This window comes from Podarcis pityusensis, assembly GCF_964106645.2.
Source record: "Podarcis pityusensis genome assembly, chromosome: 2".
In the NCBI taxonomy this organism is placed as follows: domain Eukaryota; kingdom Metazoa; phylum Chordata; class Lepidosauria; order Squamata; family Lacertidae; genus Podarcis; species Podarcis pityusensis.
In genome coordinates, this window is record NC_138029.1 from 118,754,368 (window position 1) to 118,776,658 (window position 22,291).

At 47.5% G+C, this 22,291-nt stretch overlaps 3 protein-coding genes across 7 annotated transcripts in view; all 3 read left to right on the plus strand.

Moving 5' to 3' along the window:
• The window catches only part of LOC308469610 (uncharacterized protein), a 59,394-nt gene extending 37,372 nt beyond the window's left edge, over nucleotides 1-22,022 (plus strand). Inside the window, exon 5 of the transcript XR_013982122.1 lies at nucleotides 21,417-22,022. The gene's annotated coding sequence lies outside the window, so the exon portion shown is untranslated. The remainder of the gene's footprint in view (nucleotides 1-21,416) is intronic.
• Nucleotides 1,089-11,419, plus strand: LOC308469805 (zinc finger protein 34-like). Of its 4 annotated transcripts, none has more exons than XM_080992769.1 (6): nucleotides 1,089-1,618; nucleotides 4,613-4,734; nucleotides 5,879-6,005; nucleotides 8,401-8,496; nucleotides 9,409-9,519; nucleotides 10,436-11,419. In XM_080992769.1, the coding sequence occupies exons 1-6, from the start codon at nucleotides 1,300-1,302 to the stop codon at nucleotides 11,101-11,103; spliced, it is 1,443 nt and encodes a 480-aa protein (XP_080848895.1). In that variant the 5' UTR covers nucleotides 1,089-1,299; the 3' UTR covers nucleotides 11,104-11,419. The 4 variants fall into 4 exon arrangements, with proteins under 4 accessions (XP_080848895.1, XP_080848894.1, XP_080848897.1 ...); XM_080992768.1 differs by having other exon boundaries at nucleotides 1,090-1,618; nucleotides 4,610-4,734; XM_080992771.1 differs by lacking the exon at nucleotides 1,089-1,618 and adding an exon at nucleotides 2,072-2,105 and having other exon boundaries at nucleotides 4,610-4,734.
• LOC308469869 (zinc finger and SCAN domain-containing protein 16-like) lies at nucleotides 12,025-22,022 on the plus strand. Of its 2 annotated transcripts, XR_013982150.1 has the most exons (5): nucleotides 12,025-12,437; nucleotides 13,258-13,711; nucleotides 15,070-15,208; nucleotides 17,568-21,119; nucleotides 21,180-22,022. XR_013982150.1 is itself a non-coding variant. In XM_080992921.1 (4 exons), exons 2-4 carry the CDS (start codon nucleotides 13,301-13,303, stop codon nucleotides 18,326-18,328), a joined length of 1,311 nt encoding a protein of 436 aa, XP_080849047.1. In that variant the 5' UTR covers nucleotides 12,025-12,437; nucleotides 13,258-13,300; the 3' UTR covers nucleotides 18,329-22,022. The 2 variants fall into 2 exon arrangements, 1 of the variants encoding a protein (XP_080849047.1); XM_080992921.1 differs by having other exon boundaries at nucleotides 17,568-22,022.
• Nucleotides 22,023-22,291: the final 269 nt, after the last annotated feature.

Below are 22,291 nucleotides of genomic sequence, written 5' to 3' on the forward strand. Positions count from 1 at the left end.
TAAGCATAGGATATTGCATAAACATATGCATCGAAGAAGCATTATCTTTATTACATCTCCAATATGCTGCCATAAATAGTTCCCTTCTATACAAATGTAAGAGTACAGCTGAGATGATTGTATAGAATCATAGTAGTGTTTTGAATGGGACTCTCCGAAGGTCCTCTAGTCCAACCCCCTGTCACACAGGTATCTCAGATAAGGAATCACTGACAGATTGCCACCCAGCCTCTGTTTAAAAACCTCCAATGAATGAGCGTCCAACACATTTCAAGGGAGTCTGCATGGAAGGTGATGAATTAATGAATAATAGAATAATAGAATTGTAGAGTTGGACGGAATCCTAAGGGGCATCTAGTCTAACCCCCTGCGATGCAGGAATCGGCAACAATAAGACTGCTTTTTGTCTGTCTTCAATAATATAAGACCTTTCCAAGACAGTCAAGGGACTGTACTGCGATGAGCAGCTGCAGGATCTGTTATCTTGGGTGTGGGTTTCCGGTTGGAGCCAGACTGAAGTCGAGAGAATAATAATAATAATAATAATAATAATAATTTATTTATACCCCGCCCATCTGGCTGAGTCTCCCCAGCCACTCTGGGCAGCTCCCAATCAAATGTTAAAAACAGTACAGCATTAAATATTAAAAACTTCCCTAAACAGGGCTGCGTTCAGATGTCTTTTAAAGATAGGATAGCTGCTTATTTCCTTCAGATCTGAAGGGAGGGTGTTTCACAGGGTGGGTGCCACTACCGAGAAGGCCGTCTGTCTGGTTCCCTGTAACCTCACTTCTCGCAATGAGGGAACCGGCGCTGGATCTCAGTGTCCTGGCTGAGAACATTCAAGAGCTGGGCCTGGTGAAGGAGATCTTATATTTTTCACCTGCAACCACAGTTTGCAGCTAGTGATGGAGAGTCCCTAATAAATTATTGGTGAACTGGAATAAGGAAATTAATCTTTTAGTGTGGCGGCACCTACACTTTGGGACTCCCTGCCTCTGGACTCACCAAATCCCCTGCCAGGAACCAGCCAAAAAACAGCCGGCGAGGTAGAGGATAGCTCCGCCGCTTAGAGCATGGTGCTGATCCTGCCAAGGTTGCAAGAGGTCAGCTGCATATTCCTGCATTGCAGGGGGTTGGACTGGATGATGCCCAGGGGTCCCTTCCAGAGTTTCACGCTTATGCGCAGGAGATAGGCGGCGCTGCTCTGAGCTGCGGCTCGGAAAGCATTCAGAGGTCGGTGGCAAGGCAGCTCCTGCGCTCCTCCTCCTCCAGCCAACTCCCCTCTCCGGAAGCAGGATGGCCAAAGATGAGGCGGAAGCTGGGAACCGGAAGCCTGAAGCAGCTGTTTTAAGCGAGGCACAGAACTGTAGACTTGGGAGCGGGGATCCCTGGTGGTCATCTAGCCCAACCCCCTGCAATGCAGGAATCTCATCCATAACAGAGCGGCTCGGGGCTTCGGTGGCTTCTTCTCCTCTTCCTCCTCCAGCTCCCTTGTGGTCTCGATTTATTTCCCCAAGGGTAGCCGGGGGGCAGGCGGAGGCCAACCCCGGGGAGACTTTGCGTGGAGCAAGACGCCCGCTGCCCTGCGCCACGAGGGGCAAGGAAGGAAGCGGAGGTAGATCCTGGGGAGAGAAAGGGATCGGGCACCGGGCAGGCGGGGCAGATCACAGAGCGGAGGGTTGTTTTTAAGGGAGCGGGAGATCCCTTTTCTGTAACCCCGATCATCCCCGAAAGTGTCCGACCCATGCAAGGCTCCCTCGCGAGCGAGATGTGGGTGGGAATCGAACAGCGCTCTGCACATGTGCCGGGAACAGCTCTCCTTTATCGCCTGGCAATTTGCGGGGCTGGGCGATGCTGAAGCCCGCAGGTTCTAGCCTGGGACTAAACAATTGGCTGCTGCTGGCACATTTGCAAAGCTAAGCAGGGTCTCTTGTACGGTTTCAAATTGGGAGGGGGGCGGCGTTTTGAGATTCCTGCACTGTAGGGCGTTGGTTGGGATGATCCTTGGGACCCCTTCCAACTCTATGATTCTGTCACTCTATGAAATAAGAGCGAGGCAAGCGAAAGTGGAGCACACCTAGCTGGGTTTATTTGATGTTTTGGTGAGCCCAGGTGGCAGGCGTTGTTCTATTCTCAATTTCCTAATCCCGCATGCCTTTCAGGAAGCTGCAGTTGGTGCCCCAAACCTGGATCTAGGCAGGGGAGTTTTCCTTTTACAGTAGTACCTCGGGTTACATATGCTTCAGGTTACAGACTCCGCTAACCCAGAAATAGTTGTTGTTGTTAAGTCATGTCAGACTCTTCCTGTCCCCCTGGACCAGAGCACGTCAGGCCCTCCTGTCTTCCACTGCCTCCCGCAGTTTGGTCAAACTCATGCTGGTAGCTTCGAGAACACTGTCCAATCATCTCGTCCTCTGTTGTCCCCTTCTCCTTGTGCCCTCCATCTTTCCCAACATCAGGGTCTTTTCCAGGGAGTCTTCTCTTCTCATGAGGTGGCCAAAGTATTGGAGCCTCAGCTTCAAGATCTGTCCTTCCAGTGAGCACTCAGGGCTGATTTCCTTAAGAATGGATTGGTTTGATCTTTTTGCAGTCCATGGGACTCTCAAGAGTCTCCTCCAGCACCAGAAATAGTACCTCTGGTTAAGAACTTTGCTTCAGGATGTGAACAGAAATCGCATGGTGGCAGCATGGCGGCAGCAGGAGGCCCCATTAGTTAAAGTGGTGCTTCAGGTTAAGAACAGTTTCAGGTTAAGAACGGACCTCCAGAAAGAATTAAGTACTTAACCCGAGGTACCACTGTATTCTTAAACCAAATTGCTGAACAAACCTACACAGAGTGACTTTACCATGCCAGAACAAATGTGGCAACCATGGTGCACTTTGCAAAGAAATGGATTTAGAGAAGGCTCCCCCAACTTGATACACTCTCTAAATGTTTTGGACTACAACTACCATCAGTCCCAGATGGCGCTACAACTCCCATCAACCTCCATGCCAACCAGGGCTGATGGGACCTCTATGGCAAAACTTCCAGAGTTTGGGGAAGGTAGAGTTTGCAGCTCTGTTGTTGTTGTTGTTTAGTCGTCTCCAACTCTTCGTGACCCCCTGGACCAGAGCACGTCAGGCCCTCCTGTCTCCCACTGCCTCCCGCAGTTTGGTCAAACTCATGCTGGTAGCTTCGAGAACACTGTCCCACCATCTCGTCCTCTGTCGTCCCCTTCTCCTTGTGCCCCCCATCTTTCCCAACACCAGGGTCTTTTCCAGAGAGTCTTCTCTTCTCATGAGGTGGCCAAAGTACTGGAGCCTCAGCTTCAGGATCTGTCCTTCCAGTGAGCACTCGGGGCTGATTTCCTTAAGAATGGAGAGGTTTGATCTTCTTGCAGTCCATGGGACTCTCAAGAGTCTCCTCCAGCACTGTAATTCAAAAGCATCCGTTCTTCGGCGATCAGCCTTCTTTATGGTCCAGCTCTCACTTCCATACATCACTACTGGGAAAACCATGGCTTTCACTATACGGACCTTTGTTGGCAAGGTGATGTCTCTGCTTTAAATTTTTTAAAAAACAGAAACTGCTCACTGTTTCTGTATTTGGGGGGAAAGCTTCACCTGAAGCATTTCTGCCTGTTATGAAGCTGTCAAAAGCACAGGAGCACTGCGAGGAGGCAGCCTCTGAGAGAATGACAGACTTATTGTAGGTTTGGAGGATTGGGAAATGAGCAGACGGACATTCATGACATTTCAGGGGGTTGGGCTAAATGACCCTTTGGATCCCTTGTGATGCTATAATTCTGAGTCTAAGGCATTTTATTAAAACATGTTTAATAGCTCTGTTGAAAAGAAATTGGGGGGGGGGTTCTGGAGGGTTACTTAGAGGATTTGCAAATGCCAGAGGAGAGCCAAGAATCTGTAGGGGCATTTGAAATATTAAAATGACGTGGCGTAAATACTGTAAATTGCCATTCAAGATGACACCTCGCTGTTTGTGTCAGGAGTTGAATAAATTGTGGGCATGTGACCCAGGTGTGGCTCAGGGGATGTTTGGAGAAAGTAACAAGGTCATGGGTTCCTAAGATATCTGTGTGAGCCAGAAAAACAGAGGCTTGCCACTTCCACCATCCTGGTTCACTTCTACAGCTTGCCTCTTCTGTTGTCCCCGTTCTGTTTTATGTCAATATTTCAGGCTTGCCTCTTCCACCATCCTGGTTCACTCTCTTGCTTGCTCTTCTGTTGTTCCCATTCTCCTTTATGGCTTGCCTCTTCCACCTTCCTCGTTGCCTTTTGTAGCCATACTTGCGGCTTACGTTTTTTTCAGCAGCGCTCAACCACTGGGATGAGCCCATTTTCACTGCCGCGTGTGACATGTCTTCAACCATCATGGTTCAACTCTGCAACTTGCCTCTTCTGTTGTCCCCATTCCTATTTTATGGCAATATTTCAGGCTTGCCTCTTCCACCATCCTGGTTCACTTCTGCAGCTTGCCTCTTCTGTTGTCCCCATTCCTATTTTATGACAATATTCTAGGCTTGCCTCTTCCACCTTCCTCATTCCCTTTTGTAGCAACGCTCGAGGCTTACCTCTCCTGCTGTCTCCCTTCTGTTTCTTTCAGCAGTGCTCAACCACTGGAACGAACCCATTTTCACCACCGCGTTCAGAAGGATGGCATCCCTGACGCTTTCTGAGCCAGCCCCTCTTCCTGCTGGTGTGGCAACAGTTGCTCTGGTTCCAGCTCAGGTGGGCAAGGGGACAACTGGCTCTGGGGCGACAACCTACCAATTTCCCTTCGCTTCAGTATGAAAGGTGGCCTTAGCCCCACCTGCTGCTCCTGAGAAGCTCTATGGAGAGACAGTGAGGTGCAACAGTTAGAGGAGCAGTGGGAATGTGTTGGATTTTATAACACAAGTACTTTGTTTGAGAGTCTCCCATAAACAATTGCTGCTATCTTCAGCTAGAGCTTGTAAGGACCCTACCCAAAAACCTGGAGATTCTCTGCCAATCAGTGTAGAAAATACTTAATTAGATATCCTATGCCCTTTTAAAATGTGGGGTTTTTTGGGGGGGTTATTGGGCTGTTGTTTTTATTTTGATTATATGTTTTGTGGTTTTATATTTTGATTTTGTTCTGTGAACTGCCCTGAGACCTCCGGTTATAGGGCGGTATTTACAGTGGTACCTCGGAAGTCAAACAGAACCCATTCCGGAAGTCCGTTCGACTTCCAAAACGTTTGGAAACCAAGATGCGGCTTCCGATTGGCTGCAGGAAGCTATCTTGCAGCCAATCGGAAGCCACGTAAGCTGCATTGGACATTCGGGTTCCAAAGAACGTTCACAAACTGGAACACTCACTTCTGGGTTTGCGGTGTTTGGGAGCCAAAACATTCAACTTGCGTTCGACTTCTGAGGTACGACTGTAAATTCAATAAATAAAATTAATTAGATGGATCAACTGTGTGGCTTGTGCGAAGGCGTCAAGTCCTTTCGGGAAGGGATATAGGTCAATTGTAGAGCACCTCTTATGCATGTAGAACGTCCCAGGAAAAGCCCTGTCTTGAAACCCAGTTAGCATTGATCAAGGGTAGCTATTGTGGTGGCCTCTGGATTTGTTTTTGGACTCCAACTCCCATCAGCCCCAGCCAGCATGGCCAATGGACAGGGATGATGGGATTTGTAGTGCAGCAAAATGTCAACTGGGCATCTTGTTGGCTACGCCTGGCATAGAAAATAGATGGACCGATGGTCTGACTCTGTACTATGCAATTTCCTTGCCTGGGACCCTGGAGATCCTCTGGTTGATCAGTCTATAAACTAGTGAACTCGGCGGATCAACAACCTGACTTGGGATGAAGCCCCTTCCGAAGTTCTTGTGTCTTCTTTCCAGGTTTTGGTGACCTTTCAGGATGTAGCGATCCACTTCAGTGAGGAAGAATGGGCCCTTTTGGATCCGGACCAAAGAGCTCTCTATATAGATGTCATGGTAGAGAACAACTTCAACTGGGCCTCTCTGGGTAGGCATCCCTTCTTTGCTGCTCAATAAACGGTGTTGAGAGGGCTTGGGAAGGCTCTAGGAAAGCATATAATAGCTCTACTTTTCCCGTCTGTCAGTTTGAGTAAGGAAAGGGCCATAGCTCAGTGGCTAGAGCACTTGCTCTGCATACATTGTCACTATTACAAGGTTATACGCTCTATAGAGTGGTACCTCGGGTTACATACGCTTCAGGTTACATACGCTTCAGGTTACAGACTCCGCTAACCCAGAAATAGTACCTTGGCTTAAGAACTTTGCTTCAGGATGAGAACAGAAATCGTGCTCCGGCAGCACAGCAGCAGCAGGAGGCCCCATTAGCTAAAGTGGTGCTTCAGGTTAAGAACAGTTTCAAGTTAAGAACGGACCTCCGGAACGAATTAAGTACTTAACCCGAGGTACCACTGTATTTATTGCTCAAATCATGCAGCAAACCCCAAGCAGAACTGATGATTATTACTTGAAATACTTAACAGAGGACAGGGAACTAGAGATTACCTTAAAAGTGGTTAAATTCTGTGCTGCTGCTATAAAATTAAAGAGACAAGCTTTGAATGAATCTAACCGCCAATGTCTTCATATGTTTTAAATTAGCAATTAAGGCTTTAACTTATATATTTTAGCAGTTTGAATTATTTATCGTGTATTAACTCATAGAGCTTAATTTTAATCTATTTATGTTTGTATGTTCTCTGTTGTTGTACCATCGTACCTTGGAAGTCGAACGGAATCCATTCCGGAAGTCCGTTCGACTTCCAAAACGTTTGGAACCCAAAGCTTCTGATTGGCTGTAGGAAGCTCCTGCAGCCAATCGGAAGCCACAGAAGCCCCATCGGACGTTCGGATTCCAAAGAACATTCGCAAACCAGAACACTCACTTCCGGGTTTGCGGCGTTCAGGAGCCAAAACGTCTGAGTACCAAGGTGTTCAGGATCCAAGGTTTGACTGTATATGTTGTACTCTGGTCAGGGACCAAAATAAATCAATTCATTCATGCATGCATACAGAAGGCCTCAGGATCAATCCCCATTTAGGGTTTGGAAAAGCTCCCTGTCAAAGTTCACATCCTTTCTGAGTCTGGCAATGGGCCGTCAGATGTTTGGAGCTGTGGGGGCTCTCAATTTTGGAGGGAATCTGAAACATGTTCTTAAATATTACATGGAGTTTAGTCCGGACTATGGAAAAGGGGCTGATTTGCTGAAAAGGGTCAAAAACATTATCAAGCTGGAGTTCCCACGAGTGAAAGGAAAATATGAAGAAGAGCTGCGGAAGGGACATGGAAGAGACTTGAGGGCCTCGGATATAAGGTTACCAGGTTAATGCGCTAGATCAATGGGATAAAAAGGACTGACAAAACCCGGGACCAGGAGGAAGGGACGCTGGATGAAGATTGGATTGTGCTTATTTCTTTTTTCTATCGTTAGGATTGTTTTATAAAATTGATGAATGTTAGAAAAATGTTGAAATGAAATTACTTGGCTCTAGCAAAAATGTTTAAAGAATTAGGTAAGAATATTATGGTTATGAGAAGTTGGTAAAAATAAGATTTAAGCTTTAAGCTTTAAGGTTCTTTATAAGATAAGATGAAAATAGATTAAGGTAATGTAATGACAGAATATTATGAATTATGGAAAGGATTTGCTGTGATGATTATTAATTGGGATACAAGAAAAGGGAGGAGGAGGTCAAAGAAAGACGGTAATGAAAGTTGAGAATTTGAATTTGAGAATGATGGATTACTTTTTTCTTTTTTTTTCTTTTTTCTGTTTTGTCTTTTTTTGTAATTCTAAATTTTTTTCCAATAAATATCATTTAAAAAAAAAAAAAAGTTCACATCCTCACCATACATTTAAAGCATTCTTATACCCCTTTAGCAGGCATGGCTTCCCCCAAAGAATTCTGGGAGCTGCATTTATTCATTTATTCATTTTGTATACCACCTTTCATACGAAGGTCTTGGGGAAGTTCACAGCATAAAAATACAAAATAAAAACACGAAATTCATAATAAAAACGAGAACGAAAACTGAAATAAACCAATATCCCTCCTTCCCACAAAACACATTTAAAAGGACACAGAATGTTCATCAGCCACAGGCCTGGTTGAAGAGGAACGTTTTTGCCTGGCGCTGAAAGGTGTATAATGAAGGCGCCAGGCCAATGTCCCCGGGGAGAGCTTTTCACAAACAGGGAGCCACTGCAGAAAAGGCCCCGTTCTCGTGCTGCCACCCTCTGGATCTCTCGTGGAGGAGGCACACGAAGAAGGGCCCCAAAAGATGATCTCAGGGTCTGGTTAGGACCTAGGTTAGTATGGAGAAGTGTGTCAGAAGGAGTAAAATTTTCCTAATTCCACTTGTATTTTTGTCTTCCCTTCTGAAGGAGGATGTTTCTTTCCCAAGCTGACCCTCACTTCCAGGCCTAAAGGCACCAACAATCTCTGTGTACCGGACTCCAAGGAAATGGAGAGAATTTCAGGTAATGTCGTTTAAAGAACGTGGCCAGCCGGCTTGAATCTTCCTAGTTCAGTCAGAATATCATATTTCCTAAAGACTTTTCCTGACAAGATAGATGTAAAGCCAGAAAACATGTATCTCAAGGTTGGTTGGTTTTAAAAAATATGTATATCTATATCAGCCTTTCCAACGTGGTGCTGTCTAAATGTTTTGCACTACATCTCCCATCAGCCTCAGCCATATAGTTTATTGCTGGTCTGGTGACAGTGGTTTTTATTCTTTATGCTCTGATCTTTTGCTCAATTAATGGTTTTTGAAATCAGCGACCTGTCTTGAAATATTTTTTATTTCTGCTCCGTAGAGAGACCAGTATTCTTGTGTATCTGAGCTAGAGTTTAACTCTAAGAGCAGGCATCACAGCTAAACTGAGTTTCCTGCCTTTTCTGTTCTTTGGAGCTGTATTGACAGCCACCTGGCTGATCTCCCCCTCCGCTGACAGAAGTGAGTCTCAGGATTCAAAATCAGAGCGCAAATCATTTTCTTTAGATCCTTGAGACTTCGGAGTTGTGTCAGAAGCTGCAAGCCTTTATTCTCTGTGCCGTTGTGAGTGGAAAGGTGTTAATTCAACTCATTTAGTGCTGGAATATAAGGAAAGAAAGGAGAAGAGAGCTAATCTTGGCTGGATGACATCACTGCCCACAGCCCCGGCCATATTGTTGACGTTCTTACGGCATTTGGAGATAACCTGCCTTTGAACAGGAAAGCTCCATTTAGCTGCCATGGCTTATAAGCCTATCTGCTTCCACGAATTAGTCTAACCATTCCCACCATCGGCCCCCTGCTTTGGAAGCCAGTAGCTATGGTTGTGTTGCATGTGTGTGGTCCCACAAGTTTTTAAATTGTCATTTGTGAATATATTCTTCTCTTCCAAAAGGTGGTGGTATGGCGAGTGAGACCAAGCAGAAGCCTCTTCAGCCAGAAGATTATTCCTTTGAAGCCAACAAGACTTTAATGAGAAGATCCCAGAATAATGTTTCTTTTTCGAGTGAGTGCCCATTAGAAACATTTTGGGGGAAACGAGCAGGGATAAGTCCATATGTAGCCCCAAACTCTGCAACTTTTCCTCATAGGGGAGCTGATCCGTCCCCTTGATCATTTGGTCATCCTTAAAGTAAAGGTAAAGGGACCCCTGACCATTAGGTCCAGTTGTGGCCGACTCTGGGGTTGCGGTGCTCCTCTCGCTTTACTGGCCGAGGGAGCCGGCGTACAGCTTCCAGGTCATGTGGCCAGCATGATTAAGCCACTTCTGGCGAACCAGAGCAGCGCACAGAAACACCGTTTACCTTCCCGCCGGAGCAGTACCTATTTATCTACTTGCACTTTGACGTGCTTTCGAACTGCTAGGTAGGCAGGAGCAGGGACTGAGCAGCGGTAGCTCACTCCGTCGCGGGGACTCAAACCGCTGACCTTCAGATCAGCAAGTCCTAGGCTCTGTGGTTTAACCCACAGTGCCACCTTTTGTCATCCTTACCAAGAGCTTTTTGAAGAAGAGCTATTTAAGGGAGCAGGATACTTTTTTGGGGGGGTGGGGATAATAATAATAATAATAATAATAATAATAATAATAATTTATTATTTATACCCTGCCCATCTGGCTGAGTTTCCCCAGCCACTCTGGGTGGCTCCCAATCAAGTGTTAAAAACAGTACAGCGTTACATATTAAAAACTTCCCTGAACAGGGCTGCCTTAAGATGTCTTCTGAATGTCAGGTAGTTGTTTATCTCTTTGACATCTGATGGGAGGGCGTTCCACAGGGCAGGCGCCACTACCGAGAAGGCCCTCTGTCTGGTTCCCTGTAGCCAGAAAGTTTCTGAGGAATGTTTCTGAGGCAGAGATAGCTTCCCTTTTAAACTTTCCCCTGAGACAAGTAAGGTGCAATCTGCTCTTCTCCTTTCTGCAGAGGAGGCTTGGAGCCAGGACTGCCTCTCCTCATCCTCTTTGTGTGATAGAATAATGTTTGGCGAGGCTGAAGGTCCACTCCTCCGTTCTGAGCACTCAGAAACACGAGAGGAATCTTTGGGAAGACTAGAGCAGAAAGGTGAGGCCTCTGGAGGCCTCCTCATAGATGAAAGAGAAGAGGTGTGGACCAATTCCGGGAGGACTTACCGGTGGAAGTCGTTCCTCGTCCCACGGGAAACAAAACCTCCAAGGGAGAAGCTTCACAGGTGCCCAGTTTGCTGGAAGTGTTACAGCACGAGGCCAATCCTGGCACGGCACCAAAGGATCCACACGGGCGAGAGGCCGTACCAGTGCTCCGAGTGCGGGAGGAGCTTCAGCCAACGCATCGACCTGAAGAACCACCAGAGGATCCACACGGGCGAGAAGCCGTATGTGTGCTCCGAGTGCGGGAAGAGCTTCAAGCACCACTCCAGCTTGACGGCCCACGAGAAGATCCACACGGGCAACAAGTCCTATTCGTGCCTGGAGTGCCGGAGCAGCTTCAGCAACAGGTCGAGTTTCTCCAAGCATCAGATGACCCACTTGGCAGAGAAGGCAGGGCCTTCTCTGGGAGCAGCGAAAGTTTCAGGGAGTGGTGGAACCTTACAGGACATCAGAGAATCCACCTGAGAGAGATGGGCTGGCCACCTCTGCCATGAACTTAGGACATTCCTCTCTTACGGGGGCAAGGAGAATCTGTGGCCCTCAGTGTGTTATTGGACTCCAACTCCCCAGACCCTTGACTATTGGCCGTGCCCCACTGTGCTTGGTTCTACTCTGAAGTTCCAGAGCAGCATTGATCCCTGCCAAAAGCAGGGCTTGCCTTGGGTGCTGAAAGCAATCCCTTCCTGGGGCAGGAATCTGGTTTCATTATGAAGGTTTGACTGGGTGGTTTTATGGGGCTTCTGAACTTTTGCATTAAATACATGATGGTTTTGTACTGAAATTTGTTTACTGGTTGTTGTTTTTAAAATACCATGGACTAGTCTCCTTGGGAGTGCAGCTAGGCCCTGGGAGGTGCTATGTACACACACTCAGCAAGTTGGAGTTAACTCTTTATTAGCAAAAACACGATCGACACAGGAGTGTCAGGCCTAATAAGCACAGCAACTCATCTCCGGCAGGTGTGTCCCCCTTGCTGAGACTGAAAGTCCCCTCCTCTCCAGGGTTTTTCCCAAGCAACTGGAGACTGTGCCTGTGCGACGCTAACTTCTCTTCCTCCCCTTTTCATAGCCGCCAACTTTTCCCTTTTCTTGCGAGGAATCCTATTCGGATTAAGGGAATTTCTCTTAAAAAAAGGGAACTGTTGGCAGCTATGCCCCTTTTATGCCATCTGTTGGTCATCCTGGCTGGGGTTGATGGGAATCAACCGTATATTTAAACCACACACATGCCCCAATCCTGGGAACTGCAGTTTACCCCACAAATAGTTACAATTCCCAGCACCCATAGAAAATTACAGCTCCTATAATTCATCATCATCATCATAATTTTATTTATATCTTGCCCATCTGGCTGGGTTTCACCAGCCACCCTTTGGTGGGGAAGAAGATGTACTCAAAATGTATGATATGTGCGCAATCTTGAGTCCAGCAATGTCCACAGGTTTCCCAACCCAGTGTTAGTCTCAAATGTCATGTCCTCCAGACATTAACAGAGTGCAGCTCCCGCCATCCCCAGCCAGGGGCGATGGGAGTTGTAGTTCAGCAACATCTGAAGGGCCCCCATGTCAGCGAGCTTTGTCACAATCTGCATTAAGACTCTTTTGCTCCGCAAAGGGTTAAGGTGAGGGAATACCGCCTCCTAGAGAGACCGGAAGCTCCTCTGCGGCAGGAAAGGGGGAAACAAAAACAATCAAATGCCACTTCCTGTTCCGCTTCCCATGGGAAAGTGGCCTTTGAATTTTCCCACGCGCAGATAATCAGGGCTCGGAAGGACTTTTCCGGTGGCTGCGAAAGAACCAGGCAAGTGGGAAGGGCGGAGGGGAAGGGAGGGTGTGCTGGGCCTCGAATGGGCTCCATGGCAGGCAGAAGTGCAACTGGGGAAGCTTTTCCCTGCTGTGGGGCTGGGGAGGAGAGGGAAGGCTGGGAAAACATCCTTGGTTGGAAATCTGCCTGCCAGGTAGGGGAGAGCGGCAGAAAAACGAGGAGCCCTTCGATTTTTTTTGTTGTTTTTTTTTTTGGATGATACACACTTCAAGTGGAGCAGAGAGCGAGTCTTTGTGCAGAATGAGGGGGTGGCAATCTGGATCCACAAGAGCATCTTTCCTGTAGACATAGGTATAGTCTGTTTATTACACCAGTGGTTTCCAAACTTCCCACCCCCTACCACCCAGTGGACCACTTGAATATTGCTCATGGAGGACCACCTCAATTATTTTTCTGCTTTTTGTAGCAAATGTAATGCCCTGACGTCCTGACGATTTTTAGTTATATTTTTATTGCTTCTTTTGTTTCTTGTGTTGCACTTGATCCTACTCCAATTTGCGTTCCATAGAGTTCAGGCAGAAACTTCCACAACTCCTCCACACTGCCCAATAGATAGCTCAGTCAACAGAGCATGAGTCTCTTGATCCCAAGGTCGTGGGTTCAGGAAAAATATTCCCGCAGAGCAGCGGGTTGGACTGGATGACCCTCTAGGTCCCTTTTGACTCTACAATCCCACGATTCTATGACTCTGTGGCTACCAGGCTGGTGCCTTAATGCAAGGCTCCCCCTACTCTGGCAGGTAGCCTTCAGCCAAAGAAGATTTCCAGCTCCAATTTTTCTTTTCTCCCTTCAACAGCACAGCCGTCGCCCCAGTCAGCATCTCGGAGGGGAGCGAGAGGATGGCCCGCCTCCTGCCGGACCTCTGTAAAGAAACCCAGCTGGCAGAGAGTGGCTTGTGGGGCAGCGACAAAGTCAGCTGCTTGAAGGTGAAGGAGGAGGTTCTAGAGGAAGAGCCAGCCAGCTCAGAGGCGCAGCGACAGCACTTCCGGCAGTTCGGCTACCAGGAGAACGAGGGGCCAAGGGAGGTGTGCAACCGGCTCTGGGAGCTGTGCAACCTGTGGCTGAAGCCCGAGAGGCACACCAAGGAGCAGATCCTGGAGCTGGTGGTGCTGGAGCAGTTCCTGGCTGTCCTGCCAGCGGAGGTGCAGAACTGGGTCAGGGATGTGGAGCCGGAGAACTGTTCCCAGGCGGTGGCCCTGGTGGAGGACTTCCTGCTGCGGCAGCAAAAGGACGAGAGGCAGGAAGAGCTGGTGAGGATGTTAGGAAGGACCCAGGAAGAGGTCAGGCCAAAGGGGCTCCTTCTAGCCCACCATCTTGTTTCCCACAGTGGCCAAACAGATGCTCCAGTGGGAAGCCCCTGAGCAAGACCTGCTTGCGACAGCATCTCTCCCCACCTGAAGCCTCCAACAAGTGATACTCAGAAGCACACTGTCTTGCACTAATGCATGAAGTGGACCATCGATGGCTACTAGCATGGTGGTTCTGCTCTGTCTCCACAGTTGGAAGTGGTAACACTTCTGAATAAGAATAGTAAGAATAATAAGAATAATAAACGGCCTCGGTCCAGTATATCTGGAGTGTCTCCACCCCCATTGTTCTACCCGGACACTGAGGTCCAGCACTGAGGGTCTTCTGGCAGTTCCCTCCCTGCGAGAAGCCATGTTGCAGGGAACCAGGCGGAGGGCCTTATCGGTAGTGGCACCCGCCCTGTGGAACGCCCTCCCACCAGATGTCAAAGAGAACAACAACTACCAGACTTTTAGAAGACATCTGAAGGCAGACCTGTTTAGGGAAGCTTTTAATGTTTGATGCATTACTATATTTTTAGATTTTGTTGGAAACCGCCCAGAGTGGCTAGGGAAGCCCAGCCAGATGGGTGGGGTATAAATAATAATAATAATAATAATAATAATAATAATAATAATAATTTACACCCAGCCACTCTGGGTGGCTCCCAACAAAATATTAAAAACACAATAAAACATCAAACATTAAAAACTTCCCTAAACAGGGCTGCCCTAAGATGTCTCCTAAAAGTCAGATAGTTGTTTATTTCCTTCACATCTAATGGAATGGCGTTCCACAGGGCGGGTGCCACCACCGAGAAGGCCCTTTCCCTGGTTCGCTTCTCGCAGGGAGGGAACCGCCAGAAGGCCCTCGGCACTGGACCTCAGTGTCCAGGCTGAACGATGGGGGTGGAGACGCTCCTTCAGATATACTGGGCCGAGGCCGTTTAGTGCTTTAAAGGTCAACACCAACACTTTGAATTTGCTCAGAAACGTACTGGGAGCCAATGTAGGTCTTTCAGGACTGGTGTTATGTGGTCTCGGCGGCCGCTCCCAGTCACCAGTCTAGCTGCCGCATTTTGGATCATCGTGATGAAGCCAGATTCTATCAGTTTGAGGAAAACAGGTGGGATTAAAATGCAACGAATAAATAAAATAAGTTTGTATCTGCAGGTGGTGCAGTGACTGGTTGGGTCTCTAAAGGGAGAGGTGATTTTTCAGGTATCCAGGTCCCAAGGTTTATAGGGCTCACTCAAACCAGCCCCTTGAATTTGCCAGCAACCAGCCTCGCCTCCTTTCAACGTCCTGTGCTCTTGTTTCAGATGTTGGGCCCGTTCAAAGAGGAGGCTGCTCATTTCCCCACCGCTGAAGACGCTTCCTCAGACACCTGGCGGAGGGTCATCTTAGGGGAGATGAAGCAGGAGGAGGAGGAGGACGACGACAGAGACACAGCCTTGTTGGGTGAGGACTCCTCTTTCTATGGTGTTTAGAGTGTGAGTGACTCATGTATTGGTGTTTTAAAGAGGTGTGAGGTCAGGCAGTGGTGATATGAGTGAGATGTTGCCTTGCTTGAGCAATTCTAAATTATACAGCCTTGCAATGCTCTCTCATTTTATTTATCTGTATGTGGTGTTTATTATTATTATTATTATTATTATTATTATTATTATTATTAGAATTTATATACTGCCCTATATCCGGAGGTCTCAGGGTGGTTCACATAAAAAGATCACAGTATATAAAATCAAAACAGAAACAATAACCCAAAAATACTCCGGTTCAAATCCCTGCGATGGGGTAAGCTCCCGTTGCTCTGTCCCAGCTCCTGCCAACCTAGCAGCTCAAAAGCACACCAGCGCAAGTAGATAATTAGGTACTGCTGCGGCGGGAAGGTAAATAGCGTTTCCGTGCGCGGTGGTTTCCGTCACGGTGTCCCATTGCGCCAGAAGCAGTTTAGTCCTGCTGGCCACATGACCCAGAAAGCTGTCTGTGGACAAACGCCGGCTCCCTCGGCCTGAAAGAGAGATGAGCGTTGTACCTCATAGTCATCTTTGACTGGAATTTTAACTTTCCAGTGGTCCTTTACCTTTTACCTTTACCTTTACCTTTTACCTCACAGTAGCCAGTCAGATGCCTCAACAGGCAGTGTGTACTTTGTTTTGTTTTTTGGATGAAAAAATTCTTTATTGAAATTCATTAATGTCATTACAGATTTAACTTCACACATACACATACATACTAATATACAGTGGTGCCTCACAAGACGAAATTAATTCGTTCTGCGAGTTTTTTCGTCTTGCGAAGCACGGTTTCCATTTTTTCAAAAAATCTTCAAAAACCTCAAAAAAGGCTACCACACCGCGTGCTATGAGTTGCTCCTCGAAATCAAGTCGCAACTGCACCTCTTCAAGCAATGCACCCTGTATTACTGTAACAGTTTTAAGAAAAAGGAAACAAACTTGCAAGACGTTTCCGTCTTGCAAAGCAAGCCCATAGGGAAATTCGTCTCGCGAAGCAACTCAAAAAACCAAAAACTCTTTCATCTTGCGAGTTTTTCGTCTTGCGAGGCATTCGTCTTGCGAGATACCACTGTGTGTGTGTGTGTGTGTGTGTCTATATATATATATATATATATATATATATATATATATATTCTTAAATTAGTTTAACTTAGAATGTTAATTTGACCATCTAATTCCACTTAGATATCAGCTAAGCTATAATCATATAATGGTACATAAAACAAAACAAAACAAAACAAAACAAAACAACAACAAACTGAAGTAAAATAAATATATACTTCCCATCATTTCCCGATATAGTTGACATTTGTGATTTTGAATGTGCCTATAATTATTACCTTACGTTTAATATAATTTCTAATACTTTCTTACAACCTAGCATACCGATTTTCCTATATTTCTTAATATTTTATGTACACAAGCAATAGATAATATGTCACTGTTGTTGTTTTTTGTAAGTCTCTCTTAAACATTTCCCATTTTTGAGAAAATAATTGTTTGGCGTTACCTCTTAACCTATTTGTTAGTTGAGCCATTTCCACATAGACTAATACAGTCATACCTCAAGTTGAAGTAGCTTCGGGATGAATATTTTCGGGTTGTGCTCCGCGGCGACCCGGAAGTAACGGAGCATGTATGGGACCGCCTCTCCTGGTATGCCCCACAGAGGAACCTACGGTCTGCAAATAAAAACATCCTGAAGGTCCCAGGCCTCAGAGAGGTTAGGCTGGCCTCAACTAGAGCCAGGGCTTTCTCGGCTGTGGCTCCAATCTGGTGGAACGCTCTGTCACAAGAGACTAGGGCCCTGCGGGACCTGACATCTTTCCGCAAGGCCTGCAAGACAGAGTTGTTCCACCAGGCCTTTGGTCAGGGCCCAGCATGACTCCCTCCTCCGGCAACCTGCACAGAATTTTGCTTAACGGTTGCCATTAATTTGATTTTAATTAATTTTTATAATGAAATGTTTTTAGAATGTTGGATTATTTGATTGTTTGATTATTTGATTGTTGTTAGCCACCCTGAGCCCGGCTTCGGCTGGGGAGGGCGGGATATAAATAAAATTTATTATTATTATTATTATTATTCTGGGTTTTGCCGCTCATGCATGCGCAGACGCTGAAAATGACGTCACGCGCATGTGCGGAAGCGCCGAAGCACGATCCGCACATGCACAGGTGCGTCTTACGTTTACTTCAGGATGTGAACGGGGCTCCGGAACGGATCCCATTCGTATCCAGAGGTACCACTGTAATTCATTGGCAGAATGACTTGTGTTTTGATTTCCTTCTTTCCGGCAGCTTCCGAGAGAGTGTGCGGGGAGGACGACCCAGACCGTTCCACAGATCCAAGGCCTCACGAGGTGCTTTTGGGGATTGCCGAGTGGAACAGTCCCGATCCAGGGGAAGCCTCCGAGAGCCTGCCGGGAAGCCACCCGGAGAACAGGAGGGACAAACTGGTTTGCGGGCCACAGGGCTACCAGCCAGCCAAGGGAGGAGTGGCTGTGCAGCCGCGGATCGAAGACGAGCGCCTGAAAAAGTGCCCGGAATGCGGGAAGGGCTTTGTGTGGCGGTCGGAGCTGATAGAGCACCAGCGCTCGCACACCGGGGAGAGGCCCTACTCCTGCTCGTACTGCGGGAAGAGCTTCAGCCGCAAGTCGTACATCATCAAGCACGAGAGGATCCACACGGGGGAGAAGCCCTATATCTGCTCGCACTGCGGCAAGGGCTTCATCTCCAAGTCAGACCTGATCAAGCACGAGAGGACCCACACGGGAGAGAAGCCCTACATCTGCCCCGACTGTGGCAGGAGCTTCAGCAGGAAGCAGTTCCTCGTCACCCACCGCAGGACCCACACGGGCGAGAAGCCCTACAAGTGCTCCGAGTGCGGGAAGAGCTTCAGCCAGAGGACTTGCCTGGTCATCCATGAGAGGGCCCACACCGGGGAGAAGCCTTTCAAATGCCTGGTGTGCGGGAAGAGCTTCGGCCGCAGGGACATCCTCATGACCCACCAGAAACTGCACACCCGTGAGAAGGCCTTCCAGTGCGCTGACTGGTTGTGAAGCTGCCCTTTTGCCCGATTCCGTATGCTCTTCGGAGTTCATAACTGTACAATGGTACCTCTGGATGCGAACGGGATCCGTTCCGGAGCCCCGTTCGTATCCTGAGTAGAACGTAACACGCATCTGAGCGTGCATGGGTCGTGTTTCGCCGCTTCCGCGCATGCGCACGACATCGTTTTGAGCATCTGCGCATGCACGAGCAGGAAAACCCGGAAGTAACGCGCTCCGTTACTTCTGGGTCGCCGCGGACCGTAAACTGAAAAAGCTCAACCCGAAGCATATTTAACCCGAGGTATGACTGTATATATTGTGGAATTGGGTGTTGGTTTTTTTAACATGAAGGTTTTGCATAGAAGAAGCCTTACGGAGGGCTGCTTAACAAGCTTCCTCCCACACACACCTTTTAAAGTATTTGATGGCTTCTTTTGTACATCGGGAAAATGTAATGTGTGAATTAAGTAAACAAGTGTGTTCTACAGGTAATCAGGAAAGTAAGGCTTACCAGAGAGACCTAAGATTGGTTATAGGTCTCGGTTAAATGCACATTTAGTGGTGACCCACTGGGTTTCAGTAATGGGCTGGTTCAGATGCCAAATCCGTTGGACATATCCCAGAGGTTCCCAAACTTATTTGGCCTATCTCCCGCTTTTCAGGGGAAAAAATATACTCAGCGCCGTCCTGCACCGGAAATCTATCTTCTAATTTAAACAAACAGACAGAAAGATGCAGTGAAAACTGGATGAAGAGATGGACTAGGACCCGGGATTAAAAACTCATGGGAGGGCGGACCAGAGTGAAGCCTGCGGGCTCCGTCCGATCCGCCCCAGGAGCCGGGCTGACACCGTAGCTCACTTGCCATTGGCCAAATAGGCAGGCAAGCTGTGATCCATTTCTTGGGCCTGGGTGAAGCCAAAAAGGGGTCACCGACACCTGGGAAAGCCCCTCATGACCACCGGATCCAGGGGAGGGGTTGTCACCGTCCTGCAATGGTGCCCAACGTGGCAGTAAGCATCATTACACAACAGATGAAATGTGTATGAACAGTTTTTCAAAATTTTCTTCTTTCCCTATGCTTCCACAGCCCCTCTGTTTTTATTCATGGTCCCCAATTGCACCTCTGCATCATTCCAGCAACCCCCAGGGGGCAGTATAGACCACAGTAGGAAACACTGATGTAATCTGTGGAGTTCTGTGTAGAGAAACTAATGATAATAATAATAATAATAGTTTATTATTTATACCCCGCCCATCTGGCTGGGTTTCCCTAGCCACTCTGGGCAGCTTCCAACTGAATATTAAAAACAATACAGCATCAATACAGCATCAGACATTAAAAATTTCCTTAATGAACCTAGATCATTAGCTGTGTCCATTAGTTCAGTAGGTCTACTGTCAATGGGACCAGCCTTGGATACAACCCTTGACGTGGCCATCTTTGGTGCTGAGCGCTGCCACCTTGTGAGCTTGGATCCAGAACAGTCCTGCTGGATGGGGCCCATCTAGTCCAGCATCCTGTTCTCACAATGGCCAACAAGGTCCGCCAATGGGAAGCCTGCAAGCGCAACACCACTAGCCTCCGTGATTCAGAGCAACTGGTGTTCAGAAGAATATACTGCCCCCGGCTGTGGATGTACAACATAGCCGTCTAACTAGATTCCTGCTTTCTCACTTCCTGCTTTGGACAAACCACCGTTTAAGTAGGTTTCCTGTTTCCTGCTAACCACAGTTTGGTGGTTAGTGTGTAAAAAGACTCTGGTTTTCCTGCATCGGGAAGTCAGGAAGGGAATTGGAGATAAGTCAGCCTGAGCTACTGACCCAAGGACATGTTTTTTTTTTTTTAATAATGCAGAAACCGTTGTGTTGAATGGCCCTAAGAGAAATCAGCTCATGGCAATATTCACTCTGGCAAGCAACCTTTGGCCAGGAGGACCTGAAGAACCTCCTTTTGTGATGTTGTGTGTGCCTAAGGGTGCTCTGCACTTGGATGGCAATCCTACCTCCCTGTTATATCAGTGCTGGATTTGAAACCAAAAGGTGTCTTTTAAAAAGGCAAAGAAGGTGTATGGTACTTTAAAAAAGCATGGTGTGCAAGGATTTCCTTGCAGAAAATGAACAGAAGCTTCTGGAAAGGAATTTAGGTCTTACTGTTCCATCAGCGCAAGCATTTCAGCTTGCCAGACTGAATGATCCTTCTTCTTTGTCCCCCAAACCAGTTCTGGGGGAGAAGGGGGAGCCCCATTGTGCTATTTGAAGTCCTTACACAGGCTTCTGTTTGGGGGCACTTGTCAGCTGAATCCCTTTCTCACTGCCTCACGTTTGTGCCAAACCATGGTTTACAATCCAAACCATCCTTCAGAATTGCTTGTTTGCTGCCATTTTCGGCTTGCTGAAACTCTCCCTGTTGGGGGTCGTAGCACAAACCATGGTTTACAAATCAATTTCAAGCCACGGTTTCTGATCTTGATTTGCAAGCTGACTGTAACCATGGTTTGTTTGATTCATAACACTAAACCACACCTTAGTTAACCTTCCACTACCATGTTTTTGGGTGGCCTCATTTGAGGCCCTGTATGAATAAGCAGTGAGGTGTGCCTAACATAGCTCAGCCTTGTACTTTGACCACTTTCCTGGTGGGCCTTGGTAGCCAGGAATTCCATGTGTGTGAATGGGTTTGCAGAAAGGTGGGCTGCTTAGATGCCAGTCTGTTTGGAAAAAGGCTCTTTGTCTTTTACAGTGGTACCTCGGGTTAAGTACCGTATTTTTCGCTCTACAGGACATGGAGCGAATGCAGGCTTTCGCTGAAGCCTCGAGAGTGAGAGGGGTCAGTGCACATCGACCCCTCGCTCTCCAGGCTTCAGGAAGCTATCCGCAAGCCTTCGGAGCGCGCAACCTCGCCGCCGCTCCCGGACCCGTTCTGGGGGCTGGGGGAAGCTCAGGCTTCCCCCGCCCCAGCCCTGCGACTAAAAACGAAGCCAAGGATCCCGCTCGCTGTCTTGGCTTCTTTGCTTTTTGGGGCTGGGGGGGGGGATTTCTTTATTTCCCCCCCTAATATCTAGGTGCGCCCTATGGTCCGGTGCGCCCTATAGAGCGAAAAATACAGTACTTAATTTGTTCCAGAGGTCTGTTCTTAACCTGAAACTGTTCTTAACCTGAAGCACCACTTTAGCTAATGGGGCCTCCTGCTGCTGCTGTGCTGCCGGAGCACGATTTCTGTTCTCATCCTGAAGCAAAGTTCTTAACCCAAGGTACTATTTCTGGGTTAGTGGAGTCTGTAACCTGAAGCGTCTGTAACCCGAGGTACCACTGTATTACTTGCCTGCTAACAGGCTACAACCCCTCTTTTATTCAGCCACCATGAAAACACAAGCTAACTAGCCTCTTGGCAAGTTAGTGGTTTTGAGGAGCAGGTTTTATAAGCCCTTTTAATAGGTTTCTTCCAAATTCTTGCATTTCTCATATATTCCCACCCCAAAAAAGACTTAACACAGCAAAACAAACACGATAACATCAGAATGCCTGATAAATATTAGGCTGACTGTTAAGAATCTTTCCAAAATGTCATCTTAAAAATGTGGCCTGTTTTTAGATTGTGAGCCTGAGAGGCAGGCAACCCACTCCCCTTTTAATCTGGATATAGCACAACGTCTAGTGTTGCTTTGTAGGTTCTCGATGAAATAAATAAGTAGATACGTTTGATGTGTGCATTTCCTCAGCCCCCGAGGGAGGAGGGAACAAAGAGCTCAGACATGTCAATCTATCTGGTTGTTAAGCACTGGCGGAGAAAGGGGAGTGCGGAGGGAGCACATCGTCCCGGCAGTGCGACCCGGTGGGCGCCATGCCCCCAGGACGCGCGCCACGCCCCCGGGAAGCTGAAGCAGACTGTTCCTGTTGTGAGTTCCTTTAAAAAGCAAAATGATCAAATTGGAGGGGCAGTCTGGTAAACCGGCCATCTAGTCTCCCCTC

Excerpts from the sequence above, each read along its gene's own strand:
- LOC308469805 (XM_080992768.1), top strand. The coding sequence starts at position 1,300 with ATGGCCAAAGATGAGGCGGAAGCTGGGAACCGGAAGCCTGAAGCAGCT. Across the intron at positions 4,735-5,878 it reads TTGCTCTGGTTCCAGCTCAG|GTTTTGGTGACCTTTCAGGA; the intron begins GTGGGCAAGGGG and ends TCTTCTTTCCAG. Across the intron at positions 6,006-8,400 it reads CTTCAACTGGGCCTCTCTGG|GAGGATGTTTCTTTCCCAAG; the intron begins GTAGGCATCCCT and ends TCCCTTCTGAAG.
- LOC308469869 (XM_080992921.1), top strand. The coding sequence starts at position 13,301 with ATGGCCCGCCTCCTGCCGGACCTCTGTAAAGAAACCCAGCTGGCAGAG. Across the intron at positions 13,712-15,069 it reads ACGAGAGGCAGGAAGAGCTG|ATGTTGGGCCCGTTCAAAGA; the intron begins GTGAGGATGTTA and ends CTCTTGTTTCAG. Across the intron at positions 15,209-17,567 it reads CAGAGACACAGCCTTGTTGG|CTTCCGAGAGAGTGTGCGGG; the intron begins GTGAGGACTCCT and ends TCTTTCCGGCAG.